Source organism: Clupea harengus, chromosome 19 (genome assembly GCF_900700415.2).
Source record: "Clupea harengus chromosome 19, Ch_v2.0.2, whole genome shotgun sequence".
NCBI classification, from domain to species: Eukaryota; Metazoa; Chordata; class Actinopteri; order Clupeiformes; family Clupeidae; genus Clupea; species Clupea harengus.
In genome coordinates, this window is record NC_045170.1 from 8,574,350 (window position 1) to 8,596,227 (window position 21,878).

The 21,878-nt window shown below is 44.9% G+C and overlaps 2 protein-coding genes across 2 annotated transcripts in view; both read left to right on the forward strand.

The window, feature by feature from the left end:
* vps45 (vacuolar protein sorting 45 homolog) overlaps positions 1-2,065 on the forward strand; it is a 10,476-nt gene extending 8,411 nt beyond the window's left edge. The window contains exon 15 of the mRNA XM_012832872.2: positions 1,036-2,065. Coding sequence (XP_012688326.1) covers positions 1,036-1,120 — 85 coding nt within the window. The 3' untranslated portion in view covers positions 1,121-2,065. The remainder of the gene's footprint in view (positions 1-1,035) is intronic.
* Positions 2,066-2,768: 703 nt separating this feature from the next.
* On the forward strand, positions 2,769-21,338 carry plekho1a (pleckstrin homology domain containing, family O member 1a). Its single transcript, XM_012832868.3, has 6 exons — positions 2,769-3,925; positions 4,495-4,641; positions 14,130-14,270; positions 16,666-16,770; positions 18,613-18,714; positions 19,444-21,338. Exons 1-6 carry the CDS (start codon positions 3,899-3,901, stop codon positions 20,647-20,649), a joined length of 1,728 nt encoding a protein of 575 aa, XP_012688322.2. The 5' UTR covers positions 2,769-3,898; the 3' UTR covers positions 20,650-21,338.
* Positions 21,339-21,878: the final 540 nt, after the last annotated feature.

Sequence of the window (21,878 nt, forward strand, 5' to 3'; positions counted from 1 at the left end):
GGGACGTTGTCTTTGTGAAGTGCTGCGGTCTGTCTCCTGTCAGTTTGGTGGGCAAGGCTGTGAGCCTATTGTCTGCAGCCTCGGCCGAGCGCAGCCTAGCGGGCCGCTAATCCAATCTGAACGTGGCAATCTGATGTCTGCCAGCCCTGTGCCCTCTGCGGGGATCCTCTGCCCCAGATCAGCTCCCCTCCTCTAAACACTCACGACTGGCACACAGACTGATGCCAATGTCCCGCTCGTTGGCACACCGCCGTGCACAGGCTCCAGCCTCTATCCTCAAGGCCTGGTGTGCCATGCTTGTTACAGTATGTGTGTCACTCACAAAGCCATGGCTGTGCCATTTTTTTTCCTGATTTGGTTCAGTGAGTCCAGAGTCCTCGTTTGAACTCGGTTTTTATTGTTCAGGGACTCAGACTCCCTCTTCACGCTGTGGATTGATGTATTGTTTATAAACAACACGGCGCTGGATGTTTCTGTAATTGACTTCAGCAGGGTGCGTGGTTTTTAATTGATGTGAGGGAGATGGATGTGCTTTAGGCCCCGTGCACACGGAGTCTAGTTTGCCTGAACCCGGAGAGAAATGTCTCCGGATCGCCCTATCGTGCAGACGAACGCACTGTATCCGCACACTGTATCACTGTATCCGCGTATCCGCAGTCCTTCGAATCGGGGGTCCAAATGTCATATGGGGTGTCATATGTCACTTTATTAGCATGCTCCTGTCTTCTTCTCCGTTTTCTTCAGTTGTCTGTAGCACCGTTAAAGCGCCACCAACAGGCGTGGGGGATGTACTACAGCGGATTCAATCCGATCCGCTGGGTTCATGTGCACGCAAATTTCTCTTGACCCTGCTCCGTGTGCAAGCGATTAAAAAGTGGATCCGTGTGAAAAATGAATCCGGGTTCAGGCAACCTAGACTCCGTGTGCACGGGGCCTTAAAGGAGCTGATGATGAATCTTTCAGATTGAGAGCGAAATGTGGTGAAATGTGTTGGCTTGGTGAATTTTTCAGTCTTGTGTTTTTCTTTTTTTACAGCTTCCTGGAGGAAGTGAGGTCGGCAAGCAGTGGAGGCCAGAGTGGACACCCACAAGGAATGGGTCGTAACCCGAACCGACGTTGACACACACACACACACACACACACACACACACACACACACACACGTTCGTTTCTGAGCTGAATCCCTTCACTCATAGACATTCCTCTCTGATCTCAGACATGGGTACTCTGACTATGGATATGAACTTTCTCTGCTCACACTCAACACTCCTCCAACTACAATATCTGTTGTATTCACAGCCTCAAATCACCTCCATCCATCCATCCACCAGATAAAGAAAAAAAAGCTGAATTTTGGAGTAGAATTAGAGTCAAGTGAAACAAACCCACCATTTCTTTTGATAACCTTACAAAGTAACTGTAACCTGTTCAAATAAATCAGTACACACACACACACACACACACACACACACACACACACACACACACACACACACACACCCAACTATCCAACACCATACCACCTTTACTGTTACTGAACAAGTTATTCAACCTGTTACACCACACAGATGATGTCTTGCATGCCTTGATTTCTCTCCTATTTGCTTGGGAGACTTTGTCATCTCAAAAGAAGTACTGCCTCCGTTATGATACTTATAAGCTTAAAGGGGCACATCCAACACTTCCACAAGGTCATGGCAGACAAGGCTCACTGTATGACTTGGTTGGTAAACAGTTATTGCTTTTATTTGTGTTTTCTTTTATCAGTTTTACACAAGAACAAAATCATGCAAATGGTGACCTGTGATTCTCAATAGTCTTGTGGGGGAGGCCATCTTAACTGGATAACTGATGCACTACAGAGTTGATCTAATCGGAGTCCATTTTAAATAACTACTGCTGTAAGGACCCCATGTACATGTTTTTTTTTTTTTCTTTTGTTTATTTGTTTTTCCTCCTAAGGATGTGTGTACATTTCTGTGTATACCTTTTTTTCCCGGTGCTTTTGTACAGTTTATCATGCATATTGTCTTGCAGGAAATAAATCTTTACTGTGAGTATTTTACAATGGAAATGTCAGTATACTAGGAGGGAAGTATTTGAAATGGACTTTCATCATCAGATTGTGTGAGCTCATAGCTATGACCGATACGAGCCCTCCGCCCCCCCAGATCGCATACCCCCCCCCCCCACCCCCTTTTTCTGCACATCATCACCTAGCGGCTGCACCACCAGCAGTCATGTCCTCTGTGCTCACAGGCACCCTGGCTTACATCTCATTGCATCCTGACTAAGCCGTCCCCTCCCCCCCAGTCTCTCAGCCCTTAATCCTCTCCACGTCAACAAAAACAACCGCTGCCTGCCGCGGCCAGCTACACCGGACCTCAAAGCTAGACCGCCGTCCTCCTCTTTAAAGCTTCATGTTCTGTTAAGGCAGTGGGTGTTTTCCAGTGTGAGAGTGTAGCTTTAATCCCAACACTAAACATAACCCCGAAATCAACCCGTACCCTAACCCTAACCCCTTTTCCCCCCAAACATGCCAATTACCCAATTGGCAATATGTGACCGAGTATTAACAGGCAGTCAAATAGATATTAGGATCTGATTAACTGTGGTTTCACACACTTTTGAGTATCATCTTAGTGACACCTTGGTTTATCACTCTTCTCCAAAGCCTGACTGGGCATTCCACTGGCATTCCACTGGCATTGTGGAGGCTACTGGGTGGGGATGGATAGGGGGATGGAGAGTCAGTATTAGGGGCACACTTGGGTTATTTGGTTGTTTTGTTTACTGATGAACTGGGGGGAAATGGAGGATGCGGAAAAAGACCTCAAGGCTTTTTCTCTTAAATGTGGAGCCGCTGACCCCTGACTGAACCAAAGGCATATGAGTCATGCTATGGCACAATTTGGTCAATTTGTGTCACTCTCACCGAGGAAGAGCCGAGCAGCGGCGTGGTCTGTCTGTCCGTGTTCATGTCTGCCGTGTGTCTTCTCCACGGGAGCCAGGAAACGGGCCCAGTAATGAAGAACATACAGGAGCAAATGATCACAATAGAAAAAAAATGTGTTTAAAATAAGTAGGTTTAGTTGTCTAGCAGTAAATAACACTAGAGAGAACATGCTTTTTTAAATTAGGATTACTACAGAGCTTCACTGAGGATAACTAAGTAAGAGCATCTTTGCTCTGCCATCTTCATCATCATCATCACCACTGTAATCTCCATGACAGGGGTGCCCCAGGGAAGGTTAAATCACGAAAGTGCTGACTGATTTGAGGGCACTCATATTGATGTCAGTGATGCACAATCTAATGACAACCTAATGACCTAACGGCATTTTATATTTAGATGTGACATCTAGTCTGTGTAATTTTTCAATAATTTGAAGTATTACAGCCTTTTATTTAACAAAAAGCATTCCAAGAAGAGCCTTATCCATCACTTCAGTAGATCAAACCTCTTCAGTTCAGGTCAGGAAGAAAATACACGCGTTTTCGTCCGCGCCTAATTGGTGACATCACGGTGACAGCCCAGCCAGCGCAATAGATGGAGCAGTCGAGCCCTATATATAGGAATACCCCTTCAGTCATTCAACGTGGAGCACAGAGTGCGCTTCGGAGGCTGTCGTACGAATGTCAGTGGGAAGACAATGCTCGAGCTCTGCGATCCGTAGAACAGGACGTTTCCCACACAGCGCAATGAACGAGCGCCGCGCCTAAGTCACATTATAAAACTGTTCATCAGAAGCGCAGTGCAGGAGACAAGCAAGTCACAACAAAAGGACATCACACACAAAAAAACAACACGTTCTGTAGTTATAATTTGATACAGCTTTGGAGAAAACAGGGAAGCAAAGAAATTCATTGGACTACAAGTGTGGAGACTACATTCATCATGAAGAAAAGCAATGGGACGAAAAGGGTAAGCTATCTCACCAAAGCATTACATCGGTGTGTTACATAAATGTGTTAATGCCTCTTTCAGCATCCTGAAGGCACAGCTACAGATGCTGATAATCTTAGCACGTTGGCGAGAGCCCCCAGCTGCCTTTAAACAGTCAATCTTTCAGATGTCTCTGGCAGCATCCGTTTTGCGTGTTTGGATTGCTAACCATGCCGGGTTGTTTAATATAATTTGTAGCCTATAGACAACCAATAGACCGCAGCCTACAAAAGACAACGTATAAAATAAATTGATGCACGTGATTATATTCCATTTTTGAAGTTATTAATATTATGATATTCGTTGTTCTTGTGTACATTCTCGGAAATGTTTAATTAGCCACACCCTGAACGACACCTCCAATTAAATGTATAGCCTCCTCTTAACAGCACAATCTAAATTCTCAGTAACGGATTAGGTAACCAATTTAATGGCAGCATGGGAAATGAGTGATGTATAAGTCCGTCTTTGTGGACGGCGCCCTAACACTTCACGCACATATTATGTAAGCTTCGCGGCGCACTGACAAGCTTCTTTTCTCTGAACAGGGTCTCCAAGATGCCAACCAGCTGTCGTCGCAACCGGATAAAGTAGGCTGGATTCGCAAGTTCTGTGGCAGAGGGATTTTCAGAGAAATATGGAAAAACCGCTTTGTGATGCTAAAAGGAGACCATTTGTATATATTTGAAAAGGAGGTAAGTTGTCTGAAAGAGCATGGCAGACCTCTGCCAACTTCTTGCGTGTGGTACTTTCACTATGGATGCATTAACTGAGCTAACTCGGGCTTCTTCTAGAGCGAAGATGATTTTGCGTGTGTGCCTGCAGAAGCCGTCATTTGGGCGTGTGATTCACTGAACCGCAAAAGCCTATTGTGGTGACAGCTACAAAACACAACAGGAGCTGGCCTTATGCGCTCACTGATACGGCATGAACTCAGCGTTGTTAATATATCGTCCCTGTCCTATTGGTAGCTGAACGCACATTCAGCTGCTTCAGAATTTCAAACACAACTTACTTATTTTACCTTTCATCTCTCCCACGCCATGACAGTGCCATCAGTTCAAAGCCTGACCTAGTAATGACAAGCATATGGAAATGAGTTTTTGCCCCACCCCCAAGCTGTAACCATAGATACTGATTTGACAGCTGAAATTACTTTCAGTTTAAATAGCAGACAAAACATGTCAGAAGCATCCTATAGGGCAGGGGTATTTTCTTATTTGTAAATGTTTTTGTTTTCAAACGTTATGTAGGCATTTCATTTGTAGTAGAATGAAACAGTCTGAAATTATAATATAATATAATATAATATAATAATATATCCTCGTAATTGCAGTCATGTTACAGTCTGTGCTTTGCTACCTTTTGAACTGTGTCAGGAATGATAACATTTAATCTGTTCTGAGATCAAGTTGCAGTGGTGACCTCAAAGAGAGTGTGCACTTCAGAGTGTGCACTTCAGAGGAAACATGCTCTTGGCCTGCTCAGGTGTGGCATGTTACCAGAGTGAAACAGTTCAACTGTAAAATGAACAAAATTATACAAACATCACGTGTCAGATTTCATAATCTATCTGGACAAACACACATGAATAAATTCCAAGCTGGGTTCACTTTAAGGGCGGCAAAAGGTTTTTTTCCCACCCCCCTTAACATAATCCATTTTCAGGCCCATTTGAAGCTGTGTGCATTAGTATAATTAAATCCATGGTTCACTTGGCAAAATATATTTTAAAGTGCACAAACAAAAACACAAATTAGATGGCTTTAATGAAAAAAGGCCAGTCATATATAGTTCACATGAGGACATCCAAACTTGCAGCCCCTCGTCTTTCTTATCAGAAACAGCCCTGGGGTGCTTTTGAAGCAGAGATTTTTTGGGGATATCACAGCTCCTCCTGTGGAGGACCTCAGCACTTCAATGGGAAACCCTGCAGCCAAGCCAAAAGCGGTATTAGTTTCACTCTTCCCATTTTTTTTGTCCTTTTTCTATTTTGTGCTAAAACATTAAATGTGCTTTTAAAAGGAGTTTATCGCCGTGGCCTGGTTTTCACGTGCTCCCCCGCCGTGAGCTGCCTGAGCAGAAGCTGCAGTTTTTTGAGACCGAGTTAAGAGAGATGAAAGAGGGGAGGAGGTGCACAGCTGTGCCGCGCTCCCGTGCTGGAGGGTCCCCAAGGCTTCTGTTCTGCTAAGCCTGCTCTGCTCGCGGACATCTGTGCACACCTAAACATTCACACAAACACCCTGTACACACATACATACATAAGCACAGACACACACACACACACACTAACACTCACACACACACACACACACACACACACACACTCACACTCACACACTAACACACACACACACACACTCACACTCACACTCACACTCACACACTAACACTCACACTCACACTCACACTCTCACACACACACACACACACACACACACACAAACCCACACACTCACAAATACAGGCAAACTTTGCTATTCCCAGTCCCAAATTCTCTCTTTCTTTTTCTCAGCTATCATAACACAATACGTGCCTGCACTTCCTTTCATCTAAGGCTTAGAGCTGAGAGCTGAGAGCATCATGAAGATCACAGACCATCTCTTTTAAGGCACCTTCTCTCATTGTTCAGACGAACAACAGAGATCCATGTCATGTAAACTCAATTACATACCTAACACAGGCTGTCATTGGCAGCAGCTGCTCAGATGACATGTAATACCCATATGTAGGGGTGGCCCATGACATAAGCGCCCAAGGCGGTTGCCTAGGGTGCAAAATGCCAGAGGGGCCCCACAGAAGACTTAAACATTTTTTTTTTTTTAGGTGCACCCTCTCATGACGACTATAGACTAATGTCGCCCTTCTACTCGGCTGCTGAGCTATTGCTCATTGCCCTTCTGAAGTGATTCTGAAGGGTTTGCTAGTATTAGTCTAGCAAGTGACAGGATGTCTAACCAATCAAATCTGGGATTTGATGGGTGGGGGTTGGTCTGGAGGGTTTACACTCTCAAAAACAAGTAGGCTACCAGCACACGTTGTGAGACCAGATAACTCCTAACCTAGACCAGATAACTAGATACCTCTATGTGGTCAGCGAGTGTCCACAGAACTCTCCAAAGTAAAGTCTCCCCTTGGGCTCCTACACTGTCAGGGACGGCCCTGCCCACGAGTCCAATTTATATTATTCTTTTAATGGTCTTAAATTAAAAAGGTCTTAAAATCCAACTCTACAGACATGCACTAATACTCAGAGAAGCACTCTATTTAAAGAGCTGTTGTGATGACTAAATGTCCCTTGTACCGGGAGTTCTTCACACCCTAGACAGTGATGTACCTATACCATCCAAAAAACCTTCTATAAACAAATCACTGTCTTTTTTTTAACTGTTTTAAGTGCATTTTTACGGATATATCTGGAGCCATTAACGGTTCCAGATTGCGCCCTGTATAACAGTACACATTAATCAAACGTTCACAATCACAGTCCCTCTCCCAGACACGGGCACAGTTAATGCCCCTCTCTAAGTTGTTTTGGGTGAAGCAGCATCACTGTCTCGCTCTCACTGTGATCCCACATAAATTCAATTTACAAGGCATGCTGTGTCAGCACAGAGGTCTAAAGAGGTTACCGAAAGCCCCTACTTCCAGGCCGGGCTGTCTTACATTCCTCAGCTCTCATTTACTGTAAGCCCTCCGACGAGCTCCCTGCACACACTCATCCCCCCCTTTAGTGCGGACAAAGGCCTTTCTGTGGCTAAACGATTCTCTATAGATGCCATTATTGCTATGGTATAGTGAAAGGACTATGAATGAGCTGATCTGAGGTCTTTGTTGCTTGATGTGTGATGCAGTCCAGTAATGAGCGGAGTGAAATACTTTACAGTTCTGGTCGGCAAGGGGTCAGTGGATGACTAGTGCCCAGTGGTAACTCTCAGAGGCAATTAGTGCTCTGCGTGACTGTGTGACTCTGCTATATGTAACTAAGGTGAAGTCATAATGACGGGTAATGATGCAACTTTAGAGCTGTGTTCTACCGTTCAGTCGTGCAGGCTTTATTAGCGGAATTATTAGATAAATGTTTCATTGCATTTGATGAATGGCGCTGCATTATTTAAATGTGAACTTTGCACAAACAGAGTTCCCGTGAGCCCTGAAGATGAACGAGGAGCATTTGCATCTCGCTAGGAGGCACCACGCAGGCTAAGCACTTACAGTGCGCTCTCTTACCCTCTCTTACCCTCTCTGCATTCGGCCCTGCTACAGGCCTTATCACAGTTTTACGGTTGGTGTCTCTTGAGTGTTGTTATGCTGCCTGCTGCCGACTAGGATTCTCTGTCCGTCCCCTTAAGTATGCCTGCGTTGGGTACATGCTGATTCATGTGTGCGCTTGCTAGTGTAGGATGAGCTTTTCTTCTGTGCCCCAGCACACACACACACACACACACACACACACACACACACTTGTCTGACTCAGTAGATTACCTGCCTCTCAGAGGGTAGATAGCGTTCTCCATGACATCACCTGATTCTTGGTGATATCTCAGTCAACATTGACAGGGTAACTGACAGGAACGGATTTAATCAGAGCTGGCAGTGGAGACATGATACACTGCACTTTAGTGTGATGTCTGTGGCTAATAATGTTGTTGCAAAATTGGCAGACCGAATCATAGGCTTATCACTGCTTGGAGTAATATTTGATACAGTAGCCAGTCATCTTGTTTTGTTTTCCTCTGCCTCAATGTTTAAGTGTTCAATTATGAAAGGGAAGTGTTAAGAAGTAAGCAACCATGCTTAGGCACAGGCCAGTAAAAAACACAGAGTTTGGGTGATAAGCATTTTAAAAATGAATATCAAAAGAGACAAGCTTTTTAATGACATTGATAACAAGATTCATGATTTGTCTCCCTTGTATATACTGTATATATTTCCAAATATATCTGTAGTCAATTACATGTTTCCTGAAAATTGCTCTTTCTGTCAGGCTGTGTTGTGCCTTTTCTCTGGATGTCAGCCATTGTGTACACCTGTTAATCCCCCCCACTCGGGGGAGTTCCTCCTGAAATTCGACTGCGCCCCCAAAGCCACTTAGCTTCTCATGTTCCCTTCATGTCGATGTCTGTAAGACATTTTGATTGGAGTCCCTGCTGAGCCTCTTCTGTTGTGAAGTTGTGCTGTGTGACTGTTGTGTCTCACAGTAGGCTCTCTGTATTCTCAATAACTGGGTCTTGATCCTAGATGTCTCAAATACCTTGCATAATGAAATGAGTATTTTTCAAGTGGTCTTTATTTAATCATTCACATTTGCCAAACATTAAATGATGCACCCAATAATTTGTTGACGTAATTTGACCCAGCAGGTCATATAAGAAGTAGTTGGGAAAGGTATTTTGGGCTTGTAGTTAAACCCTCATCTTCACTACTAAACTATGGAACTGCTCATTAGGCTGAGACAGTTCCTGCTGTTCCATTGCAGAGTCATTGCCAGTCTAGACTGAGGTTCCTCACACCAAGACATCTAAATGCATACACATTATTTATGTTTGCATAAGTGTCTGGACATGCATCTTGCATGTGTGTCCTTCTTTAGCCCTAGTTTGTGTGTCAAACGCTTGTACTTGAGTGTTTTATGTACATCTGTGTCAGTGCATTTGTGTTTGTTTGTGTGTGTGTGTGAGTGAGTTTGAGTGTGTGTGTGTTTGTGTGTGTGTTTGTGTGAGTGACTGAGTAAGTGAGTGAGTGAGTGAGTGAGTGAGTGAGTAAGTGAGTGAGCGTGTGTGTGTGTGAGTGAGTGTGTGAGTGAGTGAGTGAGTGAGTGAGTGTGAACGTGTGTGATTGTGTGTGTGTGTATGTGTGTGTGTGTGAACTTAGCATGTGTGACTGTGTGTGTGTATGTGTGAATGAGCTTAATCAAGCAAGTTTGTACTTGTGACTGCTCTCCAGGACCTCCACCCTGGGTGAGGTCACCTCCCCGTACATATTGGTGACGTGATCTTTCTCTCTCTCTCAGTACCCCATGCAGTTTTAATAGGGGAACTGCGTGTTCTCCAGCCCGGGTGCTCCTGCTGGTGAAGCCGCTGGCTTCCGGCTCATCCAGGATGCTAGCAGCATGTGGAGGGACAGTGGAGCATCCTAAAGGCTGTTTTAAGAGCTTTCACACGGCCACTCTGTTTCTCTGCGGTGTGAATTATTGATCGCAGCGGTGCTTATAGATGGGTGGAAATGGCTGAGGTTTTCACAGCATCGCATGGGCCAGTGCATTCTGTGCATTGTGTATATAGGACAGTCCTCAGTGGAGTTGGGGAGAAGCATTGAACTTTTTCCCCCCAGCATGTAAATCCATTCATGAGCTCACAGTATGTGTTGTAGACGAACGGATGGGGGAAAGAAATATGCAAACACTGTGCGATGTTTTAGATGTTTACTCACGTAGGTAAGACGAATCATTGTAGAGGAAAGAAAAACATGCATGTATATATATCTCCAATACTTGTTTTTTTAAGTGACTGCATTAATAATGGCTTTAATTTTTTAAATGACTACAATATTAATAGCTGACATAATTATCAGTGCAGTCTAGTCACTGTGGATGTAATGAAACAGTCAGAGCTCTCAAACAGCCTTTGAACATGAATGGGTTGCATGCTGCTGAGACACAGCATGAAACTGGGAAGAAGGACCTTATTTGTCTCATTGTCTGAAATGTTTGTCATTCGGAATTGAGGTGGCAGCACCTCAATACTCATTACGTCGCATTTTCTGAGCCATCTTTTGCCTAACTGGATTATATGGTGGGGGGTTTGTTTACTGGCGAATATGAACCAGGGCACCGGAGGATTAAACCAGCACTGCAATACGATGACACCGCACCAATTTATCTTGTTATTTGCCAATTGATCTTGTTATTTATCAATTTATGCCGAACACGTTTATCTTGATCTTATCTGACCAAAGAATGTGCTCCCAGTCTTCTTTTCATGTCCTTTAGCAAAGTTTAATCTTGCAGTTTTGTGCCAAAGAGCTGTTCGGCTGGGATCCAGCATGGGGTTCATCATAGTCCGACAGGGAAGCACGGAGGTGGGAGTGTGATGGTATTGGGCAGAATGAGTGCCAAAGGTGTTGGGGAGATGGCATTTATAAATGGCACCATGAATGCTTGTGAAGATACCAAAATATTGGCTGACAAGATGACCCCCAAGATGAAGAATGTCAGAATATCGCTCCAGAAATGTGTGCAGCTCTGGTAACTGATGAGTCTATCTTCAAGTATTGAACAAACCTCAGTTTTGTTGCATTGAATTCCCTCTGTGGATCCTGTAGTTTTTAATATAGTAAATCTAAACAGTTAGTTTACTGCTCTCCACTTACTATTCAACTTAATGCAATTACTGTAAGGCGATACAATTTTGAATCATTTGACATTTATGTGATATTGCACAGGGATGTGCTCACTTCAGTTGAATACTGTATATGCATGAAGTGTACTAATTCCTCATGCTGTAACCTAATTGACTGAAACAGATGGTGTAGTTTATGTAATAGCTTTGGTATTGAAAACCAAGGTAAGTGGTTTGAGCCACTGACTCCCATAATAACCCCCGGCAGACCAATCAAGCCTCGCACGCAGAACAAGTCCTCTTATGACAACGACGATCTCAGCGGCGACGGCGTTATTTTGAGAGTCTCCTCGTCGATGTGAATGTAAGTCAGTCCCCCAGCTTTAAACAGAGTGCCAGCTCAACCCTCCTGCCGTGCCTCCCGAGCGCGCCTCTAATCCATTTTCTCCCTTTAATGCCCAGTCGGTTTATGTAAAAATAAAACCTCTGGCGGCTTTGATTACAGGGTATTAACTTCACATCAGCCTGATTCGCAGCCGTAACCGCTGTGCTACAGAGAGACCTCCAAGGCTCCTCTCGCTGTCACACATGGATAAACAGATTGTTCATCGTACCTGAAGCGCTGTCCTATATGTTCAAGTCATTGGAGAATAGAATGTGTACAGTTGTGCCGCACATTAAGAAGCATAGTACCGTGTCAGTGTTAGTAGCTCATAAGTAATGAACACCATCTGCATACATCAAAACACAGTAATTGTAGCATGTGTCATATGACTGTGCAAGTCATTCATGTGCAAAGCAGTACATTTGATTGTGTGAGCAGTTCATAATGTATCCATACTGTATACAGCATCTACTCTACCAAGGGGTCTTATTTCCTCAAAGATTGTATTTCCTCAACAATGCGAATTCCTTTTAATCATGCGTTACCCCATGCATGCTGTGCATGTTCTGCCTCTGTTTGTGTTTCCTGTTCCATGGCTGCAGTCTTGGGGGCTGCTGGGTTATTTTTGGAGCTGGTTAATCCACAGATCAAGATGGCCCCCTGCCTAAAAACTTGCTGTGCAACAGCAGGGGACTGAAATATTGATGCGCTGCATGCTCAGCGCCCAGCGCCGGTCCTCGAGGGGGTCTTTTGCCCCATATTAGCGTTTGGAGGGGCTTTCTCGCACTTGACTCGTCTCTGCTTTCTCAGATTTGTGACCCTGTGAGGATGGTTAACCATGGGGAAGGTGCCACAGGCTGCGGGATTGGGACAGTGGGGTCTATATTTAACCCGGGCCAGTCTACTCCACAAACCCACGATGCTCACGTGACGGAAAATGTGGATCGTGATGTTGTGTCGTGCACCAAAGACATTATTGGCACAGCTTCTCCTCAGTTGCCTTTTGTAGAAATCTACAAAAAAAGTAAACTAAAGATGACAAAAACATAAACTTGCTTTATCATTTTATGACTTAAATGCCCTCAGCCTACTTTGAGTTAGACGACAGCAGGTCTGTCTTCAAGACAGGATAATGGATTCCTTTTGGTCCCTTTTTCAAATTTCACACTGAGCGTTTTGATCACAGCGCCTAGACTGACAGCATGACTCACCTTGTACAGCGTCTTATCATTAGCCGCATCCCTTGTTGCCTTTGTTCCGTTGCCATGGTAAAAGCCTAGCAACCGGATAGAACTTTGATCTAATCCATCCACCCGTCAAAGCTCTTCCTCCGCAGACGTCAAGGACGTCCCCCCCGCTGACAGATTGTCTCTCTGAGTCCCCAGTGACTGGCCCCCTTCAGACAGACCCCTGAGCTGGAGGGCCCCTGTAGGGCCTGATGTCCCTCAGGCTGGATGAAGTGATGTATTTTCACCCCATAAGTCTGGTTAATGAGAATTGATTTGGGTCTAAATTAGGAGTTTTCACAGAAGGGGTCACAGCATGAGTGATGTGGAGCACGACGGGACAAAAGAGATGAAAGACACTTTAAACCAGCCCAGGGGATGTGGTTTTAGATGGCATAAAAGTTTGCTCATGGTATTTGAAAAGATATGTTTAAATGGTCTGTTTTTTTAACACATATTCATTATATTTTATGTCCCTCCAAATACGAGAGTATTCAACAAACTGGATCGTTTTCCTGCGTGGTAGAAGAACTAATGAGCTACTCGGTAGAAACTCTTGCGCTCGAGCATCATTTGGAAAAATACTTCACTGTTTGAACAGCGAGCAGAAGTGCCTTTGTATTGTGATGCAACTAAATGGCAACTGTGAATAATGAGCCTGTTCCCAGTGGAAAAGGCTAATACATTCTGTTGTGATCAGCAGCGGTCAGCCCCCTCGTGTGTGTCTGTGTGTGTGTGTCTCTGTGTGTGTGTGTCTCTGTGTGTGTGTGTGTCTCTGTGTGTGTGTGTGTGTGTGTGTGTGGGTGTGTGTGTGTGTGTGAATATGTCTGTGTGAATGTGTGTGTGGGTGTGGGTGTGTGTGCGTGTGTGTGTGTGTGTGTGTGTTTGTGTGTGTGTGTGTGTGTGTGTGTGTGTGTGTGTGTGTGTGTGTGTCTGTGTCTGTGTCTGTGTCTGTGTTTGTGTGTGTGTACGTGTGTGTGTGTGTGTATGTATGTGTTGTGGGTGTTGCGGTTGGGGGAAGGGGGAAAATGCACATGTGTGTCTGTGAGGAGATGCATGTTTTTATGTGTGTTTACATAATATGTCTGCAGATGGCATTTAGTTATTAAAAAAAGAACACCGTAGATTTGAATGAGATGACCTTCACCTAAAGGCCAGTTCCTTTCCTATGACATTGCCTGATAAACTCTAAAACTGTTTTATTGCATCTTTTTCCCTCTTGGTGTCCACAGATGAAGGATGATGGTAAAACCCACGAGGTGTTCGACCTGGCAGAGTACGAGCGCTCGGAGGAGCTGAGGAAGGCCAAGAGCCGCAGCAAGAAGAACCACAGCAAGTTCACGCTCCTGAGGTGCCGGCAGCCTGGGAACCGGGTGAGTTCTGCGTCCCCCACAAACAGGGAATGTAATCCAGAGTGTGGGTCACTGGTGTGAGGGATGCTAACGTCATCAGTGTCACCCCGACAATTGCAGCCTTGGAGGACAGTGAGGTGGGCTGGGGACAGGAGCCAGAGTGCTCAGATGACAGACAGGAGGTCAGCGATTGGCCTGAGGACAGAGAGTCATTGAGGACAGAGGTGCTGGTTGGTTCTGTGTGGGTGGTCTCTCTCTCTCTCTCTCTCTCTCTCTCTCTCTCTCTCTCTCTCTCTCTCTCTCTCTTTGTGAGCTAGACAGAGTGAGGTCTGACCTCATCAACCAAAGAATAAATCACATCCTGCTAATCGTAGTCCACTGACCCAGAAAAGAGGCAAAAGTGCTCCATTTTCACAAAAAAACATTTTGTACCAAATGCAGAAGATTAAACATGCACTCCTACTCTCTCTTAACCACAGGTGCACGCACACGCATACACACAAACAGACACGCATAAACTCAAACACACACACACTGGCTTCACACATGCATGCACTCAAAAACACCAATCTTCTTGCTACAATATTCATGTTACATTGTGATGTATCTAATGCTTATTTAATTTGACATACAGAATGAATTAAAACGTGGATTAGAACCGCCCACACTTGAATTACAGTTGAATGATAATCATGCATGATCCTGTGTGTATTTTCAACCCTATATCTGCTGTTTTATGTTCTCTTTAAACACAATTTCTGAGGCACGCTCTTAGGAGGGTTAGCTCGCTTCATAAAAAGCAGTCATCCGAAAGCCACCAGGCATAATTTTTCAGTTATGCATTTTGCTCTGAAATAACAATATCTCTCATGCAAAATTGATCAGGGGCATTGACTCTGGCAGGCTCTCACGCATGGATGTAGAACAAATGGGGCCATGTGGATCCCACAGGGTACTTCGAGGTAACCCACGACGTCCTTGAGAAAAATAGAAATCATAAAAATTCACATGAAACAAAACTAATTTTGTTGTCGTCATGGAGCACATTACCTGCATTTCTTCAGTTGTCACCCTATGAATGTATGCTTCGGTTTAAAAAGAATCCAAAGCAATTTAAGAGCCCTCAGTGTTGACAGTATATTTCCGTATGTCCCTTACCATTACAATAGCCTTAAAGGTACACTATGTAGTTTTTATTGTCAAATTATTCTGCACGGGGACAAGGAAACAACATTATCTCAGATACTCCGCATATTTCCGATATTTCCGTACTCTCTGTGTTTGTTTCAGTTGTTTGTAATGCACTTATTTACATTTGTTGAGTTGGAGAAATGTAAACAAATGCAGTAAAGACAGCCTGAAACAGTTCAATAGAAATGCTGAGAAAATTGGAATGTATATATATGTAGAAGTCTAGAAGCATTTTTACAAACTACATCTTTGCATCTTTAATAGTTAAAAGAAATACCCACTAAAAAGAGGTCAGCAGCAAATTGTTTGTAGCCCTAATGGAAGTTGGCTGAAAACCACATAATTCATTTCTGGTCTTTGTCATATTTCTCTGAAATAAATACAAGCTGTCTTAACACGATGTATTCCAAGCACAGTGCATTCATTATATGCATGCAACCCTGCATGAAATTACATTTTTAGTGGTTTGAATTCCATCCCAGAATCTGACTGTAAAGATATATCAAGATGTCATTTTTATGTCATGATAGCACAAGACACAATGGGTTTAACGCAAACGCCTCTATCATTTGCGTCTAGTTAGTTTAGTCGTGCACCACGTCTATATCCGGATGTGTGCATGCACTGGAGTGCTGGTTCTTTAGAAGATTATGGGGCCATATAGCTGTGAGGGATTTGACATAAACAAACGGCTTTGATTGGCAGGTCCCTGTTACATGAACCCCAACACCATGCAACCAGACAATCCCATTACCAGACATGTGGAATGTAAACTCCTCTATGATTGTCCATGTTGACATCAGACACTCTCTTTAGAGTGAGATTTGCGACCATGGAAAACCCTTGGAGTCCTTGTGCCACTAAGCACTGCCTATCGGCCCATATGAAAGAGAAAGAGAGAGAGAGAGAGAGAGAGAGAGAGAGAGAGAGAGTGAACAAGACTGATAGAGAGAAATGATAAAATACAGAAATTAGGGCTAGATGGTAAATCTTAACAAAAACAGCTAAAACTCAGACATTTCCTCTAATTGACTACTGGATAAAGATAACGCCACTCCTTTGTCCTAATTCCGTAACAATGGACTGAAGAGCATTTAGATCTGATTCACTTTTAGACTTAGCCTGGATTTGTGCTGCTCTGTGGATGTACAGTGAGAAACCCCCTTCTGATTTGTTGCCTTTTCCCCCAATTCCCTGCATTTCTCTCTGTCTGTCTCTCTCCCAGACTCCCAATCTGGTGTTTTTGGCTGTAAGTCCAGAGGAGAAAGAGTCATGGATCAACGTTCTGAATACAGCCATCGTCAGAGCCAAAAATCGTATCTTGGATGAGGTGGGCCTCTCTCTCTCTCTGTCTCTGTATGGGTCTCTCTCTCTCTCTCTCTCTCTCTCTCTATCTCTCTCTCTCTCTCTCTCTCTCTCTCTCTCTCTCTCTGTATGGGTCTCTCTCTCTCTCTCTCTCTCTCTCTCTCTCTGTATGGGCCTCTCTCTCTCTCTCTGTATGGGTCTCTCTCTCTCTCTCTCTCTCTCTCTCTGCATGGGTCTCTATCTCTTTTTTTCCTCATTCTACTGGAAGTCCGCCCTGAATGCCTTTCTCCATATGTTTCCACCCTTTTATCAGTTCCTCATCTCTCTTTTGCTCTGTGTGTCTTTATCTTTGTCTTTGTCTTTCTCTCTCTCTCTTTCTCTTTCTCTCCCTCTCTCTGTCTCTCTCTCTCTCCCTCTCTCTGTCTCTCTCTCTCTCTCCGGTATTTCCTTTATCTGTCTCTCCATCTGTCTCTTCACTTCTTTATTGTGCCTTTTCCTTGCTGCTCTATTGGATTGTAGTTTCTTTTTTAGTAATCCCTTTAGTTCAAATCCACTGATGCTTGGAGACTAATGCACTAGGGGCCAGTAGAATCACATTTTCATGAAGAATAGACACACTGTACTGTGTCATTTACAAAATATGTCTTTGCCTTAATTGCCATACTACATGTGTGTATGTTAATAGCCATACTACATGTGTGTATCCTCTTGAATCTTTGGGTTTCTGGTTCAGTTCCTGTATCAATACAAAGTCTGTGCATGCATGCATGCAGACACACACAAACACAGACACACACACACACACACACACACACACACACACACACACACACACACACACACACACACACACACACACACACACACACACACACAGCACATACACACACAAACACATAGTGTGAAAATCCATATCACTCTGATAATGAGTGTGAAAGAGCGTGGCAGTGGTGTGTCCTCAGTGTGGTCCTCCGTCTGGGAATTGAATGTAAAGTTCCCCATTTGTGTCATAGAACAAACTCACTGCCATATCTCAAATACAACAGAGTGTTTTACATTTACATTTACATTGAGTCAATTAGCAGACGCTTTTATCCAAAGCGATGTACAAAGGAGAGAACAATCAAGCTACGAGCAATAGAGACCTGGATTAATAATAAATACTACTTTACATAAGAAATACAAAAAAGTGCAGGAATGTAACTACTGTAAGCGCGAGTTAAGAGTTAAGTTTTCCTCGCCACCTTTTCCTAAAAGTTTCCTTTTCACATAATCAACATGTGATAAACATTTATTTACCACAGCGCTATGTTTGGAAACATGGCACATCATCTGTGTTTGCATATACACCATAAACAAATCTGCCAAGTGAAAACTGGGTCAGTGACTACCCTTATTAACGAAGCACAACTCAGACTGTACTGTCTGGCTCCAGTGGGCCAGCTTTCTTGTTACAGTAATGTGTCTCCATCTCTTTCCATTTTGTTTCATAATAAGAGGATGTCAATATTCAGAGATTCTACAGTGGAATTTTATTAAGAGGATGTCAATATTCAGAGATTCTACAGTGGAATTTTACTAAGAGGATGTCAATATTCAGAGATTCTACAGTGGAATTTTACTAAGAGGATGTCAATATTCAGAGATTCTACAGTGGAATTTTACTAAGAGGATGTCAATATTCAGAGATTCTACAGTGGAATTTTACTAAGAGGATGTCAATATTCAGAGATTCTACAGTGGAATTTTACTAAGAGGATGTCAATATTCAGAGATTCTACAGTGGAATTTTACTAAGACTGTAGGTCAGCATAATTTATGTGCCCCATCCTCTCTTAGTTATAGCATCTCTCCTCTATGTCTGTAGGTCACTATTGAGGAGGAGAGCCTCCTGGCTCACCCGACACGTGACCGTGCCAAGATTCCTCCGGGACGCCGGCTGCCCACTCGCGGGCATCTCATGACTGTGGTGGGTGGCATCGCCCTCTTTGTACCAACTTGTGACCTTTCTGATAAAGTCAGAGCAACAATCCGCCAGTATCTTACGACAGAACTAGAATGTGCCATGAGCTTTATCGCCGGAGTCACATCACATCACGTCAGCTTTTATTTATGTGATGCAAGCATTGCCATTCCAAGTGGTTTGACAGTCTGACACAACCACACCCCTAGGAGGGTCATGGAGATTAGAGGAATAAAAGGTCATATAAACAAATGAAAAAGACAGAAGATGGAGGCATATACATGGAAATGTATAGCAGTGACATACTATCACGTGGTTTGTCTATTGATCATTCGATTTTTATTATGAATGGCCATGAATAAATTACGAATCGCTCAACTAATTTAGATGCAATTATCATTTTAAAGTAACACTATGCAACAATTTGAAACTTTTTGAGGTATGGTTTTATAGGCAACTCATTTTGGTACCATCCTCAAATTCCAAAAGACACCAGTTAGTGTGTTGGCGAGCTTCTATCAGTGTCAACTTGGCTGTTGGTGGGGTTTGCAAGGTTTTTGCATGCCTTTTAAGTAGTTAGCCTTCTAGTTTTGGAACAAAACTCCTTATTGCTGCTTCAAGAGAAGATTTCTTTCCCTCTATATTGCAATCCCTGTAAGCATAGTTTGATCAAGGCTAGTAGGTCATTGTCTCAGTTATGTAAAGAATAGTAAGCATTGAATTGTTTGTTTCCAGGCATCTACTTCGTCTGATGGCATGCTGACCCTCGATCTGGTCGATGAGGAGGACGTCAGTTCTCCGGAGGACGAGGGAGCCGTCTGGGTCAAAGACTTCCGGGTCGACCTGGACAAGCTGGCCCCGGGGCGCCCGCGGTCGGGCACGGACGTCTCCAAATTCCGTGTCGCCCCTGCCGAGGGCCGGGTGAAGACAGGGAGCCTCCCGCGGGGGAGCGAGATGTCCTGGAGTCGGCCGCCGCCACACGTGGAGGGACAGACCCAGACCCAGGTCCACACGCCGGCCCACGCCCGCACCCCCCAGCCGGGGAAGAGGGCCCTCTTCCAGGCCCGGAGTCGCTGCGCCTCCATGGACGACGCGCTGTCCCGCGGTGGGGACCGGAGGGGGGGCCGGAGGGACGTCAGCAGCCGTGGGGGGGCCGCCCTCGCCCACAGTCCCACAGGGCACCTGCAGGACCTCATCGCCCAGAGGCTGCAGCGCACCCAGGAGCTGCTCGCCGAAATCCAGGAGCAGGACCTGCCACCCCGGCCCAGGGAAAATTCGGCTCACGGGAGGGGCATGGATTCACCCCGCATGAGGCGCCTGAGGGGAAACGACTCACCCCACTCAAAGGGGTCTGGGTCACCCCACAGCAAGAGCTCAGACTCCCCCTGCCTGAAGGGGAAGGATTCGCCCCGTTCGAAGGCAAAGGACTCGCCTCGGGTCAAAGGCTCAAAGGCGTCCCATTCCAAGAGTGTGAACTCGTCGCGGGGCAAGGTCACGGACTCGCCCGACTCGAGGGCCCCCAACTCACCGCATCTTAGGAACTTAGACTTTACTCACCTGAAGGAGTCGGACTCGCCCCTCTCCACCGGCTCGAACTCGCCCCACTCCAAGGGGGGTGGCTCACCCCATCTGAAGAGGGCAGAGATCCTGAGGGCGGCCAGCTCGCCGCTCCTCCTCCGAGGGGTCAGGGACTCGCCCTTGCGGGAGGGCGTTGTTGTGGGGGGGTCAGAATGGGAGGTGCGGCGGGCGGCAGCGGAGCGCCTCCTACAGGAGGCCATCACCTCGTGGCGCGAGGCGAAAGAGGTGCTGCAGGAGGTGAAGCAGCTGCAGGAGCGACAGCGCAAGGCGGAGCCCGCCGCCGCGGCAACGGCAGCATCAGCATCAACAACGCCAAAAAAGCAGGCCACGCCTTCCCACGACAGCAAGCCCAAAGAGCCCTGACGTGCTCTCATCAGCACGAGAAATGCATGCTGGGACAGCTAGCCCTCCCACCACTTTCCCTCTAAGAATGCCAAACAAGTGGGAGGAGAAGAATTTCAAGCACACGTTGTTGATGATGGGTTCTTATCACATTTTATTCAGCACTCCTTTTTAATAATGTGGTGTTGCCACTACTTGCTATTCTGATGTTACTATGGTTACTATGGGCTATCTTTCTATGATTCTGCATCCCTGGATCTTTGCACTGAAGTTGACTGGAACGGTGCTGAGCATATAGGAGAGATGGTTCTGGAACCTCATCTTCTACAGGGTTGCATTGTGGTTGTGGATTGTTATACTGACAACGTATTGAGTGCGAACTGCTCACTGTCCCACTTTCTGCTACAGGGCCTGCAGGAAAATCTGTTTCGGGTGAGAGTGTGTGTGAATGTTGTTTCCCAGTGCCCTGCAGTCCCCTCCGTTTGGTGTGTGAGTGTGTGTGTGTGTGTGTATGAGAGAATGTGTGTGTGTGTGTGTGTGTGTGTGTGTGTGTGTGTGTGTGTGTGTGTGTGTGTGTGTGTGTGTGTGTGTGTGTGTGTGTGTATGTTTTTAAGTTTGTACAAGTGTGACTGTGGTAGTTTGTGTATGTGGAGAAGCAAATGAAGGAGCGTGTGTGTGTGTGTGCATGTGCGTGTGCGTATGTATGTGTCTTTGTATGTGTGTGAGAGAGAGACTGTATGTGCATATGTATGTGTCTGTGTGTGTGTGTGAGAGACAGAGACTGTATGTATGTGTGTTTGTGTGAGAGACAGAGAGACTGTATGTGTGTGTGTGTCTGTGGAATATGCAGCTCAGTGTGCTTGTCACAGTTCTGGGTCATGGGCTGTAATGACTCAGGCACACTAACAGCCTGGTGAAACACTGACATGCTTTTTTTCCCTGGGCAACCCGGCCATACTGTGAATACAGTGCCCTCTAGAATTATTGGCACCTTTGCTAAAGATGATTGAAAAGGCTTATACAAATCACTTTAACAGTTAGTAATCTTAATATTATATTAAAGAATATAAATAAATCTTATCTTTATTTGTTTAGTCTGAGAATAAAGCAACCATTAGTGATTTTTTTTTTTTTTTTATCATCACAAATGTCACAAAAGAAATTTGAATTTGAATTGAATTTACATTGAAGGAAATGTAAATGAAATATGATCCCGCGCATATTTAACTAATATTAAGTTGGCCTATGTG